This window comes from Bactrocera neohumeralis, chromosome 2 (genome assembly GCF_024586455.1).
Source record: "Bactrocera neohumeralis isolate Rockhampton chromosome 2, APGP_CSIRO_Bneo_wtdbg2-racon-allhic-juicebox.fasta_v2, whole genome shotgun sequence".
Lineage (NCBI taxonomy): Eukaryota > Metazoa > Arthropoda > Insecta > Diptera > Tephritidae > Bactrocera > Bactrocera neohumeralis.
Window position 1 is genome coordinate 21,432,543 of NC_065919.1, and position 23,044 is coordinate 21,455,586.

The 23,044-nt window shown below is 31.5% G+C and overlaps 1 protein-coding gene across 8 annotated transcripts; it reads right to left on the reverse strand.

Annotated features, from left to right (window-relative positions):
* Positions 1 to 1,130: 1,130 nt before the first annotated feature.
* On the reverse strand, positions 1,131 to 21,785 carry LOC126750887 (protein groucho). 8 transcript variants are annotated; one of them, XM_050460660.1, is made up of 16 exons: positions 21,324 to 21,785; positions 19,518 to 19,890; positions 19,246 to 19,452; positions 18,993 to 19,087; positions 14,707 to 14,770; positions 14,582 to 14,626; positions 13,956 to 14,093; positions 11,989 to 12,018; positions 9,508 to 9,714; positions 9,339 to 9,437; positions 7,822 to 7,878; positions 7,347 to 7,529; positions 5,858 to 6,132; positions 5,098 to 5,771; positions 4,504 to 4,703; positions 1,131 to 4,425 (listed from the first exon to the last, which is right to left on the reverse strand). In XM_050460660.1, exons 3-16 carry the CDS (start codon positions 19,279 to 19,281, stop codon positions 4,318 to 4,320), a joined length of 2,211 nt encoding a protein of 736 aa, XP_050316617.1. In that variant the 5' UTR covers positions 19,282 to 19,452; positions 19,518 to 19,890; positions 21,324 to 21,785; the 3' UTR covers positions 1,131 to 4,317. The 8 variants fall into 8 exon arrangements, with proteins under 8 accessions (XP_050316617.1, XP_050316619.1, XP_050316618.1 ...); XM_050460662.1 differs by having other exon boundaries at positions 19,246 to 19,890; positions 21,446 to 21,785; XM_050460661.1 differs by lacking the exon at positions 21,324 to 21,785 and adding an exon at positions 20,861 to 21,077 and having other exon boundaries at positions 19,246 to 19,890.
* Positions 21,786 to 23,044: the final 1,259 nt, after the last annotated feature.

A 23,044-nucleotide genomic window follows, 5' to 3' on the forward strand; every position in this document is an offset into this window, starting at 1 on the left:
TGTGCAGCGTACGATTTTCTAGTATTTTAGCTGGTTGTTGTTGTTTGCTAACAAAATTCGTTTCCTCATATTTGCAATTTTTAATTTTTGTATTTGTTTTTCGTTTTTTTTTTATCGAATTGGCTAACAAAACAATTGCCAACAATGCACACAAACTAGCCCACAAATAAATATGTAAACGCAGTGTTGCCTTCTAACGGTTCTTATATATGTAGGTATATGCAGTTTTTCACCTTTTCTTTTAACTACATTACAGTTATGTGTATTTAAAGCAGTGTTGGTTTGGAGTAAAACGTTTAAGCGTTGCACTCTCAGTTTTTGCGTTAATTCTTTGTTTGTTTTTATTTTACCTTTTTTAGCTTACGAATGTAAAATTTATTTTTATATTTAGTTAATAAAAGTACACAGTGTTTATATGTATGTTTAGAACCTATATATTTATATATGTATATATATATCTATATATGTATGTACTTCAAATATAATCTACATATAAATTAAAAGTAAAAATTAATTTAGTTATTTTTCATGTATTTCGTCACCACTTTACATTTTTCGACTTTATCGTTGTGTGAGTGCGTTCTTCTGCGCATGCGCACATACACAGGTGCCTACAAGTGTGGGATTGTGGGTTTAAGTAGCTGTTGCAGCGAAGCGTAAGGTTAAAGAAAACTCAAAAAAAACAAAAATTAATAACAGTTAATTCACCACAATGTGCAAAAAATAACGGTTTACTATTTACATTTTGTTTTTTTTTTTCAAATTATAATTTTATATATGTATGTTTTCGAAATTAATTTTCACAAATACACTTTAAAATTTGCTTTCTAATTTTAAGTGGCAATAAAATGAATTTTATTATTTACATACGTAATTGGAAAATTACTTGAAAAATACCTTTTAAAGCGCCATAACTACATACAGCGCTTGCAGGGAATACGATTATTGAAAAATGTGACTCAGAATTTGCAAACAAAAAATATCCCAGAAAAAGTGAGTTGAGCTTCAACCAAAAATTGTATGTTTCCTTTAGAGAACTGAGTTAATTCTTTGTTATTTCGGCAACAACATAGATATGGCAAACAGTTTTGGAAATATGCTAGCTGTAATGACACAACTTGGCCATATGAAAATTTTAAGCTTCGACTCTCTTAAAGAAGCATAATTTTCTATGCTGTTGTTATTTTTTTCAAGTATGGACCACCACGAAGTTTGCAATTGTGATTCTTTACACTAAAACTGTTATCCTAACAACAAATGCCATATTTGTATGTTTTGACGTCAAGTATTTTCACTAATGCCCTCTTCGTTGTTATACAATTCAGTGAAACAGTCGAAACAAGACATTTTGTAAATTATTTATGAATAAGCACAGTTTTAGGCGCATTTAATAGTTTCTGAATCCAAACCAGTAAAAAGCGTGAAGTTTTAAATGTTTTCTTTAAAATTTTATAAAAAATGTGACAATTGTACATATGCCACTTGAGAACTCGAGCTTTAAAGTAACCATAGCCGTTATCTGCGATGTCAAATTGCCTTTCTAACACGATTTGGTCTAGATATTTTAAACCCTTTGCATCAACTAACAACTAAAATATGAATATAACGGTTATTATATGACTTTTTTCCAGTTATTTATATACTTTTTATTTATTGTATATTCAGTTAAATTTACGCTTCGCACTCGCTGCTTTACATGCTCATTTTCTTTTATCATTTCATTTCATTTTCATTCCAAATTTATTTTCGTTACTTAATTACATAATGCATGTTTTGTTTGAATTTAAATTTAATTACTATATATAAGTATTTATATTTATATATATATATGCATATATATACATATATTTACTTTTATATTTCCATGTGTATGCGCGTGAGTGTGTGTATATGTATACTTCTTTGTTGCCATAGTATATGTAAGTTTTTGGAAGTGATTGAGAAATAGAAAAGATCGGAAAGTCTACAAAATAGATAGAAAGCCGAATGGACTATGTGGGGGAGAAATAACAAGGGGTTTCATGTATAAAGAGTGGATGTTAGTAATAAAAAACAAAGGTAGAAAGTCAAGCAACCATAACTGTGTGGACGGGGCGGGTATGTAGCCGAAGTAATGCTTGAGCTCGTTGGGTTAGACTTTAATTGCCACACAGCTGCGTGTTGATCAAGTCGAAAAGCTAATTATACTGCAAAGTCTTGTGGTTTGAGTGAAATTTACAATATTTTGTGCAGCAGCGAAATGCTTCTGTAGTTGTAGTAGAGCAACACTGTGGCAATTATTGAGTTGAAAGCACAAAATTTACTTTCCAATGAAGCATCTTCTTTGCTTTGTTGATTCGTTTGCCTGTTTTCACTTCTTTGTTGTTGTTTTGGATTAATGCTCTGCAAAAGCGCGCATTAAACGCATGTATATACCTACATAAGTGTTATTTACTTCTCGATTTTATAACGACGTTCCTTTACTATAATTTAATTAATTTAAATTTAAAGTTCTTCTTTTATTCATTTTTCCATACAGTATTATCGTACGCACTTAAACTACACAGAAATATATATATAACTATGTATATATGTAAGACAATTATAATTAAAAAATAAAATAAAATATCAAAGCGCTTAAAATGGACAAAAAATAAAATAAAATAAAATGATAATAATAGATCATTAACACTAGGTATTTAAGCGTTTACATACATACATGAAGAAATGACATTTGAATTTTTTTTATTTAAAAATATACAAGTAAAATGTTTAAATGTTGCAAAAAAAATGAAAAGTAAGAGCAAGAAGAAAACTCGTAACAAACAACAGAAAGCATGAAGCGTGAGGCGTGAGGCGGAGCTTTTACGAAAAGTAGCCAAAGAAAGCGGTAGTTTCGGCGGAAGAAACAATACATACACAAATATGTTTGGAAATTTGCTTAGCTTAGAAAAAAATTACAGTTACTAAATTAAACGCGTAGAAATTACGACGCGACTGCCCCAAAAAAAAACAAAGAAGAAAAGAAATGTGGCGATGAATGCTTGTTTGGTCTAGGGATAAGGCGACTCGACGCAGCGCAACTGCTGATACAAGCGGCGCGACGCATGCACACTTTTCGCAAGCCAAGACCAGCCGGGCCATATAAGAAATGACAGGCGACAACTTATGCTTCTCCTAAGCATTTACGCGGAAGTTGCGTAATAAATGTTCGTTAACAGTTCAATAAAATCCCTGAACTTACAAGTTTTAATTGTAATTTTTCGTTTCTGTTTTTACAAATTTTTCTGTTTACTACATTTTTTTAGTCACTTGTATAAATATATAATGCAGTAAAATATGTGCTAAGAAAAAATTGTTTGTTATTGGATTTTTTCGCCTTTCCATGCAGCAGCATTTTTCGAGTTATTGAAGCGTACATACATACAAACATACATAATATTAACCTTGGAAGTGGCATGCATGCGTACTGTTAACAGTTTACGAGCTATATCAGTTGTCAACAAGCCAGAAAACAAACAAATTATGTTTACCCCATCCACATGGTTCACACGTTCGAGTAGTCCAGCACACTTTTTGTCAATGAATAAGCAAACGTTTTTCTTTTACTGCTTTACTGTGCCGCACATGTTTTGCAGTTATGTATTTATTTTTCGTTTGCTTAAGTTACGGTGTTTTTGTTGTATAGATTTTTTTTGTGTTTTTTGGGTTTTATAATATTTTAATAAGTTCTTGCATTTCTTGCACTCCTGCTGCGCGTTTTCTTAGTTTTTAATTAATTTTTTTGTTTTGTGTTCTTCTTCTTGTCTCTTTAACTTTACTTAAAATTACTTAAAACCTACAATTTGTTTATGTTATTATTTATAATTATATATTTTCTTATTTATCGTTTCTTCTTTACCTTTTTCGTGTTTCTGGTTACTTTTCTCATTAAACATGATTTCCATGTACGTCCGCTTATAAGAATATTCATTGTCCCTCCTAACCCAAACTATCTGCACAATCTTGTTTCTGCATTTTTCTTACTTTCTTTCTTTCTTGTGTTGTGTTTGTTTTATTTTGTTTTGCTTAGCTTTTCGTGAGTCCTATCAAAAGCCACTACTACAAAGCGAACTATTCATTTTTCATTGCTCTGTCGGCACGACATTCGCGTTTGCGCGCTCATACATTTTACACATTTTCGCAACTTATTATTTTCACCAGTTTCCTTGCCATTGTATATGTGTATGTGTGGGTATGTATGACCGCTTCTGGGTGGTAATATAATTGTTTTGCACAAAAGAAAACTTAGCATTTCTTCTTATAGGTTTATAGCAAAATTAAACAAATTAGAACTTATTAGTAAATAACTTCGTAAACCGTTGCTTTTTTGTCGCCGGAGCCCGTCACAATGTATTTGTCATCGGTTGATATGTCGCAGCTAAGTACGGATGAAGTTTCTTTCGACTGCAAATAGGAATTAATAAAAAAAAATATATATAAATATAAATGAATTTGTGAAACTGTAACTCGAAGAGGACATACCTGGAATATGCTTGCACCGTATGGTGTTCGCCAGGCATTCAATAGATTATCCTTGCCAGTGGAGACAAACCATTTGCCACAGGTGGCGAAACGTAACGAGAGTACACAGCTTTCGTGTAGATGCAGTTGATATTTGTCTGGCTTGGATGCGTGCAATACTTCGACATGTGAGTTCTCCATACCCACAGCGAGCCATTCGCCTGAAGAAAAGAAAGAATAAAATAATTTATCGTCAAGCATTAAAAAAGAAAACAAATAAGAAAATATAAATAAAATGAAAAAATAAATAAAATGAGAAAAAAATAAAATAAAGTAATAAAATAAAATAAAGTAATAATATAAAAAAGAAAAAAAGAGAAAGGAAAGTTTTAAAATGTCTAGCAGGGTCGCAAATCTTTATTAAAAATAATTTTTAAATTTCTAATCCCAAATACCAGATTGTTAAAAAAAATTCAATTTATTTTCAATATCAATTTTTAATTGTGATTTTAATTTGTTTCTGATTAAAATAAATTAAATAATTTTTTTTTTTTAATTTTTCGAAAATTAAATCTTCAACTTTGAATTAATAGTTAAATGCTGTACGAAACTTACCTGTCGGACAATAGCCCAGGGAGAATATTTGAGAACTGAAATCATGCTGTTGCAATTGGCGGCCTTCGCGTAAATCCCACGAACGCACCGTATTGTCAAGACCACCGGTCCACAGTCGCGAACCATCCGGACTGATGTCGATGCATGAGGCGCCGTCAGTGTGTCCTTGGAATTGGCGCACCAATATCTCATTGTGCAAATCCCACACCGCGATATTACCATCGCTACAGCACGAGAAGCACACCTTCGAATCAGGACTAATAGCGAGCGCATAACAAGCCGGCGCTGCGGATGTCAATTCGGCTTTAATGCGTGGCGTCGGACTGGCCAAATCCCATATGGAGAGATTGGACGCCTCACCGCCCACAATCAACGTACGACCGTCAGGCAGTAATTTCACGGAGCGTATGTAGTTGTCACGTTGCAGACAGTCCAATTGGCTGACTGGATTTTTATTATTCGGCTGTGAGATGTCCCAAACTTTAACGCAACCCTTGCCACCTGTGTACACATACTTCGTGGGATTCGAAATGGTAACAGCGCACACTACCTCACCGTGTGATAGTGTATTTATTTGTCGGGCGTGTCGTGGTATGCCAACACCAACTAGTGCGTCGGATGGGAACGGCACCGGTTGTAAGCTGCCTTCGCCATTCATGTGGAACGAATATGCGCTACAAGAGAGAGAATGATGAAAGTTTTGTGAAAAGCCGAAAACAAAAAAAAAAATAAAAAAAAATGTTTTGTTTTTGCAACTTACGGCTTTCCACCAGTTAACGCTTGGGGATGTGGAATGCCATTTGTTCGTACGTGCGCATGCGGATCGTAAGGTAGTGGTGGCGGTCGTCCATATGCCGGATCGGATGGTGGCCTCTGATAGGGGTCAGCAGGTCGCTGATACGCTGAGGCTGGATAACCGGCAGGCGGCGGACCGCCTTGTGGCATCAGCTGTTTGGGATTTACGCCCGGAGCTGGTGCGGCAGCATTTGGGGTGGGAGTGCGTGCCTTGGCGCCCGGTGTGCCTGGCTTGTCCATCTACAATGTAAATTATGTATTTTATAAGTGAAACAGTTGGAAATAATTTCAGCATTAATTAAAAATATATTTATAATTCGCAAAATTTATGTTTCAAGGCCTTTTTTATTTGTAATAGAAATGTAAAAATAGATGTGTTTTATTTGACCAGGCAATTAAGCTATCAGCTTATTTTTTATGGAAGGAATAGAGACAATAACAGTTGCTAGTTTTTTCGTTCACAATAAATGGTCATTTGCAAAAAGTAGTTGTTGGTAATAACTACAAACATTATTTTGACAGGTGAAACTGTAAACAAACCAAAACTACAGATTTTTATAAACGGAAATTACGTTAAAATTAAGACATAATTAAAAGTTTTGTTTTCAGTTTTTTTGTATTTTTGACCTCATGTAAACAAAATCGATTCATTTGTAAGCTTTGTTAGTAATCCGTTCACAAATTTAAATATTCAAACTAATTTCTCTTAATGTCAGACATTTTGAAATGAATGGAAATCAGCTGACTGTTCTTGCTCGCATTGCCAACACAATTCGTACTTAAGCTAAAATACGAAATAAGCTAAGTGCGTTTTATTTGTCGCCGATTTATTTTTTGAAGGTCAAATAAAACACGCCTAATAAAAATTTCAAAATTAAAAAAAAAATTAAAAAAAAATTAAGATTAAAAATTCAAAAATATTTTAAGGGGTTATATATCTTTTTTAATTTCAAAAAATCGAAATTTATTTATGACTTTATCTTAAAGGACAACTCCTTGAGAACATTTTCTCAAATTTTCATAGAGATTCGAGCAGTAGAAAAAAAGTTACAGCACTTCTAACCGTGCGCTTCGTCGCGAGGAATTACACTAAACTAATGAAATTTGTTTACTTGTATGGTTTCAGTTGACTTGTTCGACCTGGGGAATTGTCACCGCAAGGCTCTGCCAAAAAAGGCCTCTAAAGGAAACAGCCACCCCTTAAGAACTATTTGATATTTTTCAACGAAATTTCGCACAAACATTCTTAATAAAGTGTACTATCAAAAAATTAAAACATTCGTGTAATGAAATAATTGCTACATACCAAAAAAAAATCCAAACTTTGCTTTTTTTCTTCGACAAAGAAGGTATATAAACCTTTAAACAAATATTTGTACTATATAATAGAATTATATACTATACATATGTAGAATAAAATACTAAATCGTGATAAACTAACCCTATTTACTTACATCTTTAGTTTTTAGGCTGGGAGTTGAGCGTGACGAGCTGGAGCCGGAACGTGATGGAGGTCGTTCATTAGGCGGTTTGACACCGCTGCTGCCCGGTTTATCGAGACGTTCACCGTTCAGACTTTCACGATCACGCGCTTCCATCGACATGTGTTCGCCGTTCGGACGTGGCGAGTGGGATTCCTGTGACGAAACAAAAAAAAACGTTAATATAAAATAATCTAATACCAAGTTTTATGAAATAAACAAGGGATTTGGGAAAAATAGTTAAAATAATAAAAAAAATAAAAATAAAATATGTAAAAAACGAATATAAAAGAAATATAAAAAAATATAAAAAAAATATAAGATGAATAATGAGAAATTTGGGATGACGCAAATGGGGAAAACACTGTGTTCATGTCAATGTATTTACGCTTTTTTCTTAATACTGGCAACGTTCTGCTGTATTTTGGGTTTGACAAACTCAACTCACCATTTCATTTGCAACATCTACGACTAAATCTTGATCGCTTTTCTCTCCTTCATCGTCCTGCAAAAATTTTGAAAAATAAAAAAATATTATCAACGCACGAACTATTTGTTTTTGTTGTAAACTTTTGTAATTCTTTTTAACTAAACCAAATTAAAATGAAATACTAAAGAAATATTTGCTACGAAATCAAAAGAAAAAAAAACAAAAAAAAATGATATAAAAAACTAAAAAATGGAAGCGTAAAAAGAAAAGATAAACTAGCAATAGTAACAAAGTAACCGAAAACTTATGAAACACGTACCAATCACACAACGTGTAAATAAAATGCAAAATCTTTTACGGAACTGTAATTTAAACTCAAGCATTTGTAGCAGCTTTAACTAAGCTTATAACAAAGGTAAAAAAATATTTGAAATTGCTAAATTACTATAAAACCAATCGATTATAATTTGTAAGCAAATGACAGTTGTCAACAAATAAGTACTATGTCCCAAAAGGCAATCCAAGCAAAAAAATAAAAATAAAAAAGAAAAGTTATTGCAGAAGAAACATATGGTATATGCCACAAAAATTGTAGAAACAAATATTTGCAGAAAAAAAAAATTAAAAAAAAAAATAAAAAAATAAAAAAAAAAAAAAAAATACTTTCGAAAAAAACATTTGCGGACAGTGTATAAGAGAAAGAGAGAGAGGATTATTCTAAGATATCTACAAAATAAAAGTCACTACTACAAACCAGCTAAAACTTATTTATGCAGGAAATTAAATTAAAGCTAAAGCTAAACTATATTCAGCTACATTTTTAATGGTTAACAAAACTAATTAAAAATTTAAAAAGGTACTAAATTAACTGACGTGCACGATGCAGCGCCGTCCTGCTGTTACTCTCTTTTATTTTTAAAGTGAGTTGCTTTTCCAAACTGTGTTATTTTTTTGTTTTATTGAAACAAAATACGGTGAGTTGAGTTTTACAATTTTCCCATAATAAGATTTGGCAACAAGTTTTTGATTTTTTTTTCGTTTTGTACAGCATTTATATTGTAAATCTATATTCGATTACATTTATGTTTGTATGTCGTTTTTTTTAATACATGATTTTTAACAATATTATGGTATACAATGTAATTTTCCAATAAATGCCAACGTAAAAACAATAATTACACAAGTTTTTTTATCAATAAACTGCTATAATAGAAGTATAGCTCATTTAACCAAAGCCAAAGTAGAAGCTTTTTACCTATATATACTATTATTCAAATTTTAATTCAAACTTTGTCTGGGCGAGCAGGACAGTGTTGATGAAGATGTTGGTGATGGAGGTAGAGGTAGTATAAGTAAAATGCGTAAAGTGGAATTTTGATACATATTATTATTGTACTATATAATTATATAACTAGGTTTTTGATTAATTTAATTTATTCATACATAATAATACAAATAAAGTAGAATTACTACTATGATTCTTCATCTAAAGCACATCGTGCTTTCGTACGGCAAAGCGTTTGAAAAATACTCACTTGTAGTTTCTCGTCTTTTCGACGCTTCGAATCATTTTCAATATCCAATGGTGAACGTGTGCGATATTTCTCACGATCAGCTGGGGACACTGAATTCCGCTGCAAAATAATAAATAAAAGCAATAGTTAAATATTATATTTTTACTTTATTATTGAGTTTCACACTTACTAGACGCTCTTCAGCGCCGGCCGGCCCGTCGAGACCAGTTGGTTTGATATCGGGTCGATGATGATCTGTTGGTGCCTTAAGCAGGCCCTGTGGTGCATGTGGGAGACCCATTGACGCGCCCAGTGCACCAAATGGGCCAGCTAGTGGCGCTAAACCAGCCATTGGCTGCGGTGGTCCACCGGGCACTTGCTGTGCGTGTATTTGCTGCTGCATATGCAAATGAAAGAGAGACAAAGAAAGGATGGCATATGTTATTAGTTAATCAACAAAATTTTATTATTTTTTACGATATTTTTGAAACAATAATTTATTTATTTAGGTTAAGCATAGAATAGTTGGAAATTGAAATAAATTCATTAAACAAGATCTTTTAGTAAAACGCACATTCACAAAGTCAACAAACAGGAAAGCCAGGGTCTGAACAAGAGTGACGAACTAAATTATTTTCAAATTTTCGTGATATTTTAACAAGATTATTTCGTAGGAAACGGTGAAGTGTTTGTCTTTCAAAGCAATAATGTTTATAAACTTAAAATTATTTGCAAAGCAATCACAAGCTTTAACATGAAACAATGAAACTAACCTAACCTCAGCAAATATGCGCAGAAAATTTTTGAAACAAACGGGTAATAATAATAAACAGCTGAACGAATTGTAGACAAGATATGAGAAAAAAATATTAATTGAAAAAAGTAAAAACAATAATTCAAAACAGTATGAAATGAACTTTTTTTCGTAAAATAATTGTAATTTTAAAATAATTTGTAATGATCGGAAAATTTAAATTTTTAAATATATAATTGGAATACAAAAAAAATAATTTTACGATAATCCCAATTTATTTTAAGTAAAATAAGATGAAACGAAAGTTGATTATTTCATCTATTGTATTATATTGTTTTATTAATATTTTTAAAATATATTTTTGTATAATTTTTGTATATATTTTTTACAATTGTAATATATTAATAAAAATTTGAAACCAAAATTTTTTAGTTTTTTTGAGGTTTTTTAGACTTCCATGAATTAAAAATTTAAAAAAACACAGCGGTTTGAATGTTATAACAAATAATAAAATCAATTAATTAAATGATACTTTATGTTAATAAGCTAATTAAAACTAAAATGTAACAAAATAATTGTTGTATGCATGTAATTTTTGAATAGTTTAAGCGCATAACGCTTAATTAAAAGCTATAAAATAAAATTTTAACAAAATACGAGTTGTTAAAAAATTTTATAGCGTGTACTCTTCAAAATTAATATTTAAAGCACAAATATATTTGCTTTCTTTAACTCTGATACTAAAATAATTGATTTGACAGCTGAATATTTAAATATACCCTTTAATAATATTATTTAAAAAAATAAATAAAATTTTTGTGAAGAACTATAAATAAATTAGAGCGCAAATAATGAAGAATTGCAGATCAAACAGCTCACTTTACAGAGTAAGTAATGCAACAAAGTGAAAAAATGTAGCAAAGCTAAGAAAAAATAATTAAAGGTAAAATATTATATAATTAACAAGTCATAATTAAATAGTAACAGTAGTTTAACTATTATTAGTTTAGTTCGTTGGTCAACTAAGCAGGGCAGGCGCAAAACAATCTTCATGAAAAAATACTTTGAGAAAACCTATAATTTCAAAATTTATGGTTATTTTACAGCCAGTGAGTGAAATTTGGTTATTTGCCGACTTTTATTAATAATGCAAAAAAAGAAATTGTGGGCTTTAAGCATATATGTATAAGTCTGTAAGGATTCGTATCTCATCTGTTTTGTTGTACTTCAGTCCTTATAGCACTAGAATTAATCAACACGCTCACTAATACAACCTCGAAATTTGAGAAGTGAAATCGAAGCATAATTTCAATTAAATTATTTCACAAATTTGCTATTATAAAATGTAGATAAAGCAATCAAACCTATCATCTACAGTTATGCTTGTAAAAAAAAAAAATATTTATACAGTTATTAATCGTATTAATCGAATTGGGAGCAACTTGCAACAATATGCTAGCGAACAGGCACACACACATTAAAAACAGGTAATTTATAAGAAACAAATATTTAAATGCATTTTAACAATAAGCAAACTATAATTAATTGAATTTCGCACCGAAAATGGGCAAGTTTTTCTTTTATTATATTGTATGTTGTATATTATTTTATATATTAACATTTTCAATTTGAAATAAATGAAAGCCAACAGGCACAGAATGCATACAACTGACAAATTTTAACCGTTATGCATATGAAATATTATTGTTTTATAAAAATGCTCTCAACAAACAAGTATTCTTGCGCTTATGCTTGTATGTATATTTTATTTATTGATAAACTTGTAATTGTTAGACAAAAAAAAAAAAATAGAATAAAGTAAGCGAAACAAGTACATAACTGAGCGTTAGAAGTATAAAACTAGTGGTAGAGAAATAGCAGTAATAAACGTATTGAGAAAGTGGAAAAGGAACTTACTAGAAGTTGTTGAATTCCCTGATGCTGATGCTGCGCGTTGCAACATCAAGAAATTTGATGTGTGTGTGAAGGGTATACATTTGTTTTATTAAACGATTTTTTTGTTGCATTTTTTTTTAATGAAAGTGAGCATAAAATAAAATGAAAAAAGAAATTAAAGTATTAGAATATGATTATTAATCAAAGTGTCAACACAAATAACTGAGAAATTCGCAACAAATTTCTATCATATGCATATGCAGAATTTTTTTATAATTATATCAATGCTTAATGAAATCTAAACAATTAACAATAAGGAATATAAAAAATATGTATATATCATACATTATTTTATTTTGTTTTATTGAAAAACGAGCTATATTTAGAGGGAATGTAGAAGAAAGTAAATCAAGTCTATACGCTGCCTTTTAAAATATGTACTTATATACACATTCACATATTTTAACTTGCTGACGGCATATTAGAAAAAAGATAATATCAATAAAAATAAAAATTTAAAAAAGTTACAAAAGAATGTCATCAGCTGTCAAACCAATTATTTTTATTATTTTAACTCTTTGCAATCATATTTACATACATACAAAAACAACAAATTATTTATACCAACAATAAAGATGAAAAAAGAAAGCTTGACATCTTAAAACTATTACCTAACAGAGATCTTTGACTGAGACATAGTAACTTAAGTGCAAATAATGTACGTCTGCTAGGCTACGATGAAATTTCGTTATTATTTTATAAATGGAAGCTTACTTAAAGGCATAAGATGATGCAAGGTAGCGTTTTGAAAGCATTTTTATTACTATTTAACGCTGTTAAAAATATAATATAAGTGTTCTACACAAGCAGCACTCAACCGGTTTTTTGTCCGACCAAAGACTTTGACTGTGATGTGTTTCAAAATATAATTAGGGAAATATATTACGCGCTATAGTCAGATATGTATGCTCAGAACTGGAAGAAGGAAACGGCGGATATCCTATAATATTATGTACATAGTTATAAATGATCAGCTTGACGAGCTGAGTCGATTAAACATGTCCGTCTGTTTATATGTACATATGTATATACGAAAATTAGTCCCTCAATTGTTGAGGTATAGGTTCAAAATTTTGTTACGTTCTTTTCCCCCTTTTTTCATTTGTCGGATTGAGCGATAGCAACCAAGTACAGTTGATAGTTGTCAAACAAATTAAATGATCAAAGTCAAGATCTTGTATGAAAAACTATTTAATTTGACAAGATATCTTAACAAAATTTTGCAAGGGTAGATTGGACCACTGTAGCTGCCATGCGAACTGAACTATCAAAATTAAGTAATTGTAAAGAAAACTAGATATCTTGACGAAATTTTGCATGGATTACTGCCCAAGCAGTACTAAGATTTATCTTAACCTTTAGCAGGGGACGTGACAAATTTATAACACTATAAGGGTCGCGTAGTCTCACAGGCTACTACTTTCAAAGTAATTTTTTGTTGTAAAAATCAATTTAAATATTTTATAACTCTGTTTAGTTTTAACCATTGGTATGTAATAAAATATCGAACTAGTTTTTATCAGCGGTTTTATTATGAAATATTAAAAAAAAAATGCAATGAACATTTAATGCTACTTTGGCCTGTGAGGCTACATGTCACCAGTTAAAGGTTAACAATCTTTCGCAATGCTCCTATATACGATAGGATATATTACGGATCAAACCACTATAGCATATAGCTGCCATAGAAACTAAACGATTAAAATCAAAATAAATATGTATCTGCTATTATACATCGTCTGTTAGCATAACTGTGTGTGTATATGTGTGCCTATTTACTCTAGCAAAAATAAAAAACGAAAAGAAATTTATGCACATTATTGCAGAATACTGATTATTTGTTGTAGTAGTGACAGTCGAAACGAATAAGTGATGAAGATATGTTTTATTGTACAATAATTAAGGAAATTAGTATAAATAAAACTTACCCCGATGATCAGATTTAATTCCTGCATCGTAACTTGTTTCGCGCGCTCCACTGCATTTAAGACCTGCTGCTGATGATCGGCTTGTAGAAATGGTAGCAGCTGATTTATCAAGGTATTTAAACGTTTGGCGATTTCCGTCTGCACACGCAAGCATAAGAAATGATGAAGAGCAGAGGATGGTTGCGCAAACACATCACGTTCGTTGATGAAGCAGTGTATGTTGCAGTTGATATATTTGTTTTTTTTTTAGTGTTTTTTTTTTTTTTGTTCAAGCGGAAGCGCACAATGTAAAGAAAGTAAATTGAAAAAGAATTAGAACAAATTGTCAGACGAAAAACGAACAAAATACATTGTATGTATGTGTGTTTATGTGTCAAGCTGTGTGAGTAGGGGCGTTTGCAGCTAAAAAAAGTGTGTAGTTGTGTGTATAATTTCAAGCGCCGACAGGAGTGCACCATTCAGGCACTCGTGTTGCCTGATACAATCGACAACTTGTCCGCTATGCCGACTTTGGCAACTGTATTTGTTAGTGGTGAGGGACGTGTTTATTGAATGAGTTGTGGGTATTTGTTGTTATTGTAATCAATGTTTTATTTTTCATTCGTATTTGTATAAAAGGAAATTACCTGTTTGTGCATTTCAACATTAAGGCCATATGACATTTCGTAGTACTGAAAGAAGAGTTGCAAAAGATATTAAAATTAATAAAAAAAAAATTATAATAGTGAATTAGATATAGATAGAAAATTACCATAACATAATGGCGCTGCATTTCTGTTTTTTCATTGGCAAGTTTTTCGCACTCCAGTTTTAATCTGAAATTAAAGAAACGTAAAAGCGAATTAGTATTGTCAGGAGTAACCAGTAGAAGCCAATCAAAGACATATCAAGCCGGGGCTAAAGAAATCGTTCGAACTGTAGAGAAAAAGATTAATTAAGGCAATTAATTTCGTCAAAGCAAGTGGTATAATTAAAGCACCGAAGCATATTCAAAGAAGCAATACAAAAGACTCAAAGTAAGCTGAGGTTCAAAAGAAAGAGCAAACAAAAGGATAAAATCAAATAACCGAAATAGCTTCGCAGCGAAAATACGCGCCAAAAAGAGATTAAACTTAGTATATATAACAATAAAAAACTATAACTTCGCAAACCCTTCAACAACAATTTCCATACAAAGACTGAATTTTGATCGGTCAGATTGTGTATAAAGTGGTCCGGTCTAAACAATTTCCTTCGCGATTGTAGTGTTTACTATTTAAAAAGCGTTAAGTTAATATGATTATCAATTCCGTCATCATGACCATGACCGCTTTTGGCTACAAACAGTTCTTAGTGTGACAATAATTAACCGGCTAAAGAAAAGTGTTGTTTTACTTTTTAATAACCTTTGTAATAAGTAAGCAACAGATTATTACCAAATTTATGTACATACATATAAACTCGAAAAAAAAACTTTTATATCAAAACAAAAGACTAGTTCGAAGTTAGCTGGATAAAGTGATCCGAAAGGTTAAGTTAACCTGAAATCATTTAATCTCTTTCAAATCAAAGAAGGTAGCTGGTACCTGAGTGGTAGGATCGATTTCCAATCAAAGACGATTTTTACATCGCTGACACTTACGGAACAACCTACACCATTCTAAAGCCTAATTACATGATCCTCTCATGCTTGCACTTTTTATTGCATTCAACTGCTCAATATATTATTTTCTCTTGGCAATTCCCCTGGCGATGATTTTGTGCAAACGCACGCAATGGCAAAAAAACACACCTTTACACTCACATACGCATGCCTAACTATGCACTACCAAAAAAAAAAATACAATCGACAGCGTGTAGCGCAGCAGCAGTCCTAAAACCTTATTCGGTTACCTCGAGAAAAGATCTGATCAAGTAGGGTAGGGTAGATGTTTAACCTACACACAAACATATACATATACACATTTATACACATCCTACTACAACATACCAACAAATCGAACTCATGAGCAGCATCCAGCTTGCTTGTCAGTCACTTGGCCAAACCATTTCATATGTACCTACAACAAACATATGTAGGTATTCAGCCATCCAAATATTTGTCCGTCCATTTGTTGTATTTAACAACAAGAGCAAAATATCGAGTGTGAATAACAACAGAAGTATTAAAAAAAAACGTTAAGCAGAACACGAGGGGAACCGGTTTACAGATGCTGACTATGCTACTGTCTATCAGTCAGGTCTGGTCTACCTCGTACTTGTCCGCTTGACTGCCTGCCTCTGAGTTCGTTTTGTTTGCCTATACTTCGCGTGAAGCGGCCGCACACAAAAACCAAAACATAAAAAGAAAATAAACACAGAATACAAACATACAAATGTGCATGAGTATGTACATATGTGAATATAAAACTGCTAAATGCAACAACAATAAGAAAAACAATGACACGAGTGTCGAATATGGAGTGAAGTATAGTTGTTGTTGCCGTAGTTTTTTGTTATTGTTGTTCTTGTCTTACTGCTACTGCCGTGCTATTTTGGAGGAGCAACGTGCGCAAAAGCGTGAAGTGAACGTTTTTCGGTGCTTGCTAAAGCGATTAAGGAGTAAATTGAAAGGGGGTGAAGTAGGGGGTGTTGTACGAAACAGTGAAACAAACTCGAAAATAAATAGAATTAAAAAGTTTGATTTGAAAAGTATTTTTTGTTGATATTATAAAAAAAAAAATAAGATAAATATATAAAAAATCAAATGAAAATTAAACAACGAACAAAATATACGAAAAAATTTTTTTAAAATAATAGTAATATAAAATATATATAAAAGGAGAAAAATAAAAAATATAATAATAAAAAAATATATAAAAAGAAAATATTAAATATGTATGTATGTATGTATATATACGAATATTTTTTACATAAAAACAATTTTTTTTTAATTTATGAAAAAAAATTTACAAAAAAAAACTAACATTGTTTTTAGTAATAAAGAGATTAAAAAATATTTATCAAAATATAAAATAATTTTAAAAAAATTTTCCGAAAAGAATAACAATAAAACACGCTGGCAACAACTATACTTATGTATTGTTTTAGAAAAAAATCTTAAACTGTTTTAGAGTAAGCAGGATGACAGTGTCAATCCGCCACCATTCCTCGAAATTATTTCAGATAGTTTTCTGCCGCTGCAACAACAACAACCGTACTATGTTTCTAAATAATGTTTTATCTTATTTAATATTATTTCTGTAGTAATGCAGTTATGCAAGTGTGAAAATTTAAATTTCACCATCCTTTAAATACTTTCATTCATCAAAACAATTGAACAATTAGATGAACTACTACTCTCATTCATATCATAAATGTTGTTGCGGTAGCGGTATAAGTTATATGTACATAGCGGAAATAATTTTAGAGCCTACCGAGTAGACCGTCTTTAATCGGATAAAAATCCAGGTTATCTTTGGTTACAGATATCCGTAAGATGCGTGAACGATCCGTTTTAATATATGGCTCCCGAGACCCACTGTTAAATATCGAATTGTAAATATGTGCACATGTACATAGGCGTGAGCGTTTATCTAAACGTTATAGTTTTTTTATTAATACATTATCGGTACCAACAACACATGTTTTCATGAACCAAAGATTAAGTGTTGAGTAAGAAAAGGCGGGAGTGAGCCAAGAATTTGTAGTTTCCAACAATTTTGACAGCTTGATATTTCTACCGCAAAATTATGATTTGAAATTGTTAAAATAAAAGTTTTATATCGCACTTGTTACGTTAAAGTGTAACAACTCAAAATTTGAACATTTTCAGTAGAGACGAAAAACTGTTGAGTCGAAAGAAGTCATTCTGAAAACAAAGAGAGAGTCATAACGGTTTTTTTAACGAAAGACTAGACAAATCACTGAACGATTTTTACAGTGGGTAGAGGTGACACTGCACATTATTTTCTTGCAAAAAACTAAAATTTGGAAATTTTGAGTTGTTACACTTTAACGTAACAAGTGCGATATGTCAGCTGTACTGGTCTGATATAAAGAATTTCGGAGATTGTAATACAGATTTGGACAATAATCCATGCCAAATTTCGTGAAGATAGCTGTCAAATTAACACGTTTTTCTTACAAAAATTTTATTTCGATCGTTCAGTTTGCATGGCAGCTATATGCTATAGTATCCGAACTGAAAATTTAATTTAGATATCATTAGTTTTTCCTTGGACAATAAGTTATTCCAATTTTCAGAAGATATGTTCGAGAAAAAAAAGTAATCGATATCCTGCGGTTTCGACACATATAGCATAGCTAAATGAGCTCCGCTTGTCATACTGATGATTTATATATAAATTTTACAGGATCTCCGACGTATAAAAAAAATATAAAACAAAAGTAATTTGAAACACTAAAAGTGAAGACAATTCTGCATAATTCCATTTTAAGGTTCATTAGGTTTCTATAAATTGCATATTGGGATGGCTTTCGCATCATCGAAGTATGAATTTATATGCAAATGGATTATTGCGACAGGTGAAATATTTAATTCAACATAAATCGTTACATGGAATAAGTTTTATATATGGTATGCTCAGCTTACTAAAAGATAAGATTACGTTGAGACATAAAATTCATTCAGTTTTTAAATTTTCTTCGAAAGATATACATATGTACATACATACTTGCATATACATATATGTATAAACATTTGAAGATAAGATTTATTTTAAAATTTAGCTGATTAATCAGATGTTTATGTATGAACCTAATAAAGTAATAAAAAATTATGCTTAAGTTTATACAAACAAATGTGTATATGAATTTCGATTAACATGCATGTCAAACTAGTAAATGAAGATTCTTGGAGAAAAGTTTAAGTAAAAGAGAATTCTTTGATTAATTCGGGAACGATGAAATATGCTCTCAATGTGTTATTACCAAACAAAAAGATATGGCATATCAGTTGGATTAAAAATTTTTATAATGGAATTAAAGTTCTAGTAGATTAGTAGTTGGTAGTTTTTCCGCACTAAAAACTTTACAAAATATTTTAAAAATACTTACGTATGATATTGTGCCTGCAGAAAGTTGAACTCCTCCTTAATTCGTTCTAGTGTGTCAACGATTGTAAATTTTAGTGGACCCTGAGGTGGTGGTCCCTATGTATTGTTTAAATTTTAATAATTTACACATACGTTGTTACAATTGTGTTTTTGTTGATACATGAAAAATAAAATTTTTGTATTAGTATTTTTTTTTAATGATGGTATTATAAAATTTAAAATAAATAGTGCCGTAATGGCACTTGTGCACTTACCCCCGCCGAGGGATGACGCACCGGTGCAGGATACATTTTGCGCACTACACCACACAACTGCTGCTGTTACTCTTGCTCTACTGTTGCGGCTTTTGCGGTAGAGAGCAGATTCAATTGTGCTGTAAATTTCCCGCTTACCAAAAACTTTGAAGTGCAGATTTATAATATATTGTTAAATTATTATTTAGTTGAACCACTTGTCGTTTTCTAGCGAATGTATGATATTACTCCGTTTAATATATTGAATAAACTTTAAAGCCGGATGCACACACCTTACACCACTACCACTGTTGATTAACTATGGTTTGAACCGGAGACTCCGCCACTTTTTCCACGATTTAACCATTAAATTTCATCTAAAATTGTTTATTCCACAGTAATTGATTCACAAGTGTTGGAACGTTTATAATGTAATCGTTCGTCCAGCAAGTTGGACTTATAGGCTTCTTTACGCTTTCTAGCCCTGAAGCACCCTGCGCCTTCCTTCTTTCCTTTTGCCGTCTTGTCTTGCACACTTTCTTGCACTATGGGGTGCTTGCGCTTCCTTACTGAGAAAACTTTATTTGCTCAGTTTTTTCATTGAGATTTTTTAAGTATTTTAGCTTGAGTTTATAATAAAATTTATTTAGTTACGTTCCATGGGACCTTTAAGAACAATATGCAATAATTTTTATTAATTTTTTAACAATTTCTTTATATTTAAAAGAATTTTTATTATTTTGCACAACTTTTTCTACTTTTGCTCGCTCGCTCGTTGGTTTTTTCCGTATTTTCTTTTACATGTCTTTTCGATACGTAGAATTATGCACACAAAGCAACATACACGTAACCACTATGTAGCACAGCCACAGCCAGTCAAGGCGCCCGCGACGGTGTTATGCGTGTGGTGGGAACCGACGAGTAGCGAGCAGATTGTTGTAGGTAACGAGTCGCAGCGCCACCACAAGCAAACACATACACCCGCACGAAACCATCAACCACAGTCGGAAACGCAAACCGCACATACACTAACCAAACGAACCAACAAAAAAAAAAAACGCTCAATCCGCAGTAGGGTTGCATTGGCTTTAAACTAGTACATTTTATACACTCTTCAAAAAGATTCTATTAAAAGTTTTCGAATACAATTTATCTGACAATCGCTGAAATTTAATTATTTATGTTTAAAACTAGTTATTACATGTGTAGCGCGAATATAAGAAGTCCATCTCAGTATTCCTAATGCAAATAATAAATGCAAAAATATATTAAGTATGGTAAAAATTAATGTTTTGCTAACAAATATTTAAAAAACGAACAAATGTGCTTGATTAGTTAAATATATAATAAAAAAAATTATAAGTTATTTCAAACTATATATATTCAGTGTCATCGAAAATACTTCTTTGGAAATTATAATAAATAAATTTGGCCTACCCTACTTTAATACAACACTGTCATACCACCAAACATACCACTAAAAATCCCAACGTACAAAACCGACGTAACCAAAACGTAACCGACACGATCGACCAACAAGCGACCGAAAGAGCCCGACCACACAAAACTGAATCCACAAAAAAAAGATATAAACAAAAGCAATTAAAAAATACCATTTTCCACCAAATCGAATTACTTTTTCATTTGTATCAAATCGATTGTATTATTAATTTCACATTCACTTCAATTGTATAAAAATCTTCCTTTTCACTAAACTGTAGGTAAATTAAATATTAATTTGTCAAATATTCCGTGCACTTTTCTCCATTCTTCCATGCTCTTCCATCTACTCGCTATTTCACTGTCACTGATGCCGTGAATTTTGTACGCATTCTTCGTTCCCGCAAGCGCACACACACTATTTCAGAAAACATCGAGTGACCGACCCAAAGCACGTATTTGCTAATCCAAAGAACTCTCACTCGCCACTCGTTCATTCATAGTAGACAAACAGTATTGCCAAAATGTAGCAAAACTTTAACTACGTTAAATTTTTTATGCGAGCGTGCAGCAATACATGGAATTGGTTTTCATTTTAAGCAGTTGTGCAAAATTTTCTTTAAAAAATTTAAATTTTTAAAGCAATTTCATTTTAATACCTTTGCGTTCCAAATCATCGTAATGGTTAACTTGTGGTGTTGGCAACTCTAGAAAAGCGGCACTAATGGCGTTTTGCTGTGGTGGTAATTTTTTGCATTTATATTTTTCGCGAAATTTTTACCTGCACATTTCTTGCTCATATTATAAATGTTTAGCTTTGCACTTAAGCAAATAAATTTATAGTTATACACTTATGATGTGTATATTATTTTATTGTTCACGAATTAAAATATATGACAAGCAAACGCCTATCCTTAACTTAGGCCATCGCAAATTAAAGCGTTCAGTTTTTCTTAATCACGCCATATTCTAGGAAATCTATCCATCATCTCACATTTACTTAATACTGTCGGAAATTCGCAAACACTATATAATAATTTATTTAATTTGAATCAAAACAACGTAAATTTAGACGCACGAGGTACTCAATGAAGTTCACTACAGAATGATTGCTCTCAGAAAATGCGCACTCGTTTGTGAACATACTCGCTACCTTTCGTTTTGTACTTTGTGCTTTGTTAACCAGCGTTTCGCTCGTTACCATCAGTTAAAGAGGAATAGAATAAATGCAGCCATGAATATTTGCAATTAGTGCATATGCGCATAAGAGAGATGCTTGACTGAATAAGTGGTACTCACTAGCTGTCCCGTTTTTTCTTAGCTTCTATAATTTTATAGTTAACCCTTTTATGACACCTCAGAGAATAATAGAAATATTGAAAAATGGATTCCTAACAATTTACATAATTGTTTACATTAAAACGTTAGATAGAAATTAGTAGTTTCTTCAAGCTATCATTTTTTTCCTTTTGCTTAAATTCAAAAATAGCATTAAAAGATTATGCTAATAATTGTATATTACCCATTCTATAAAATATAGCATTCTATTGTGAATCTACAATATGACTATTTTCGGTTTAATTTTGGTTTTTTGCTTTTCAAATGAAAAATATTATTTCAGCAAACAACCGTATTGAAAATAATGTATAAAATCTATATATAACCCAAAAAAAACAATGCATTATGTTATTTGCTTAGTTTTGGAAAATATGTAAGTATATTATCAAGGAGGTAATGAATTTCTGGAAACAAATTTTCAAATTTTTATTTCGATATTGGCTACTTGGTATCACTTCTTTGGGATTGGGAACTTAGATATATAACTGAATTTGTGTTGCTTTTAAAGAGCAGAACACAATATAGTCTTTATTCGACGCTGAATAGGGTATATTAAATTTGCAATGTAGCTTGTAACACCCAGAATAAAATGTCGGAGAAATGTACATATATACATATGTACATATATGAACAGCATGACTAGTTGAGTCGTTTTTGAGATTTCGATCAGAAATTATGAACACGTGTTCTCCAAGAAGTTATTCATTTGTCAGAACCAACGTTCCCATCACAGTCGGGTCTAAGTAACTGGAACGGACACGGATTTGTACCCGGGTAAGGATTGCCAATTTGGCACCATTGCTCGAAATTACTTCACTATATAACATTTAGCTGCCACAAAAACTCAATACTGAAATGCATGTCCTTGTTTATACATTTGCATTTGACAAGATATATTTTCGAAGTTTTACATATATTATTATCCAAGACAACGGCACAATCTCTGTGGAAATTATATAGATCAGACTACCATAGTATATAGCTGCCATACAAACTGACCTCTGAAGAGTATTATAGCTTCGGTGTTAACAACAATAAAAAT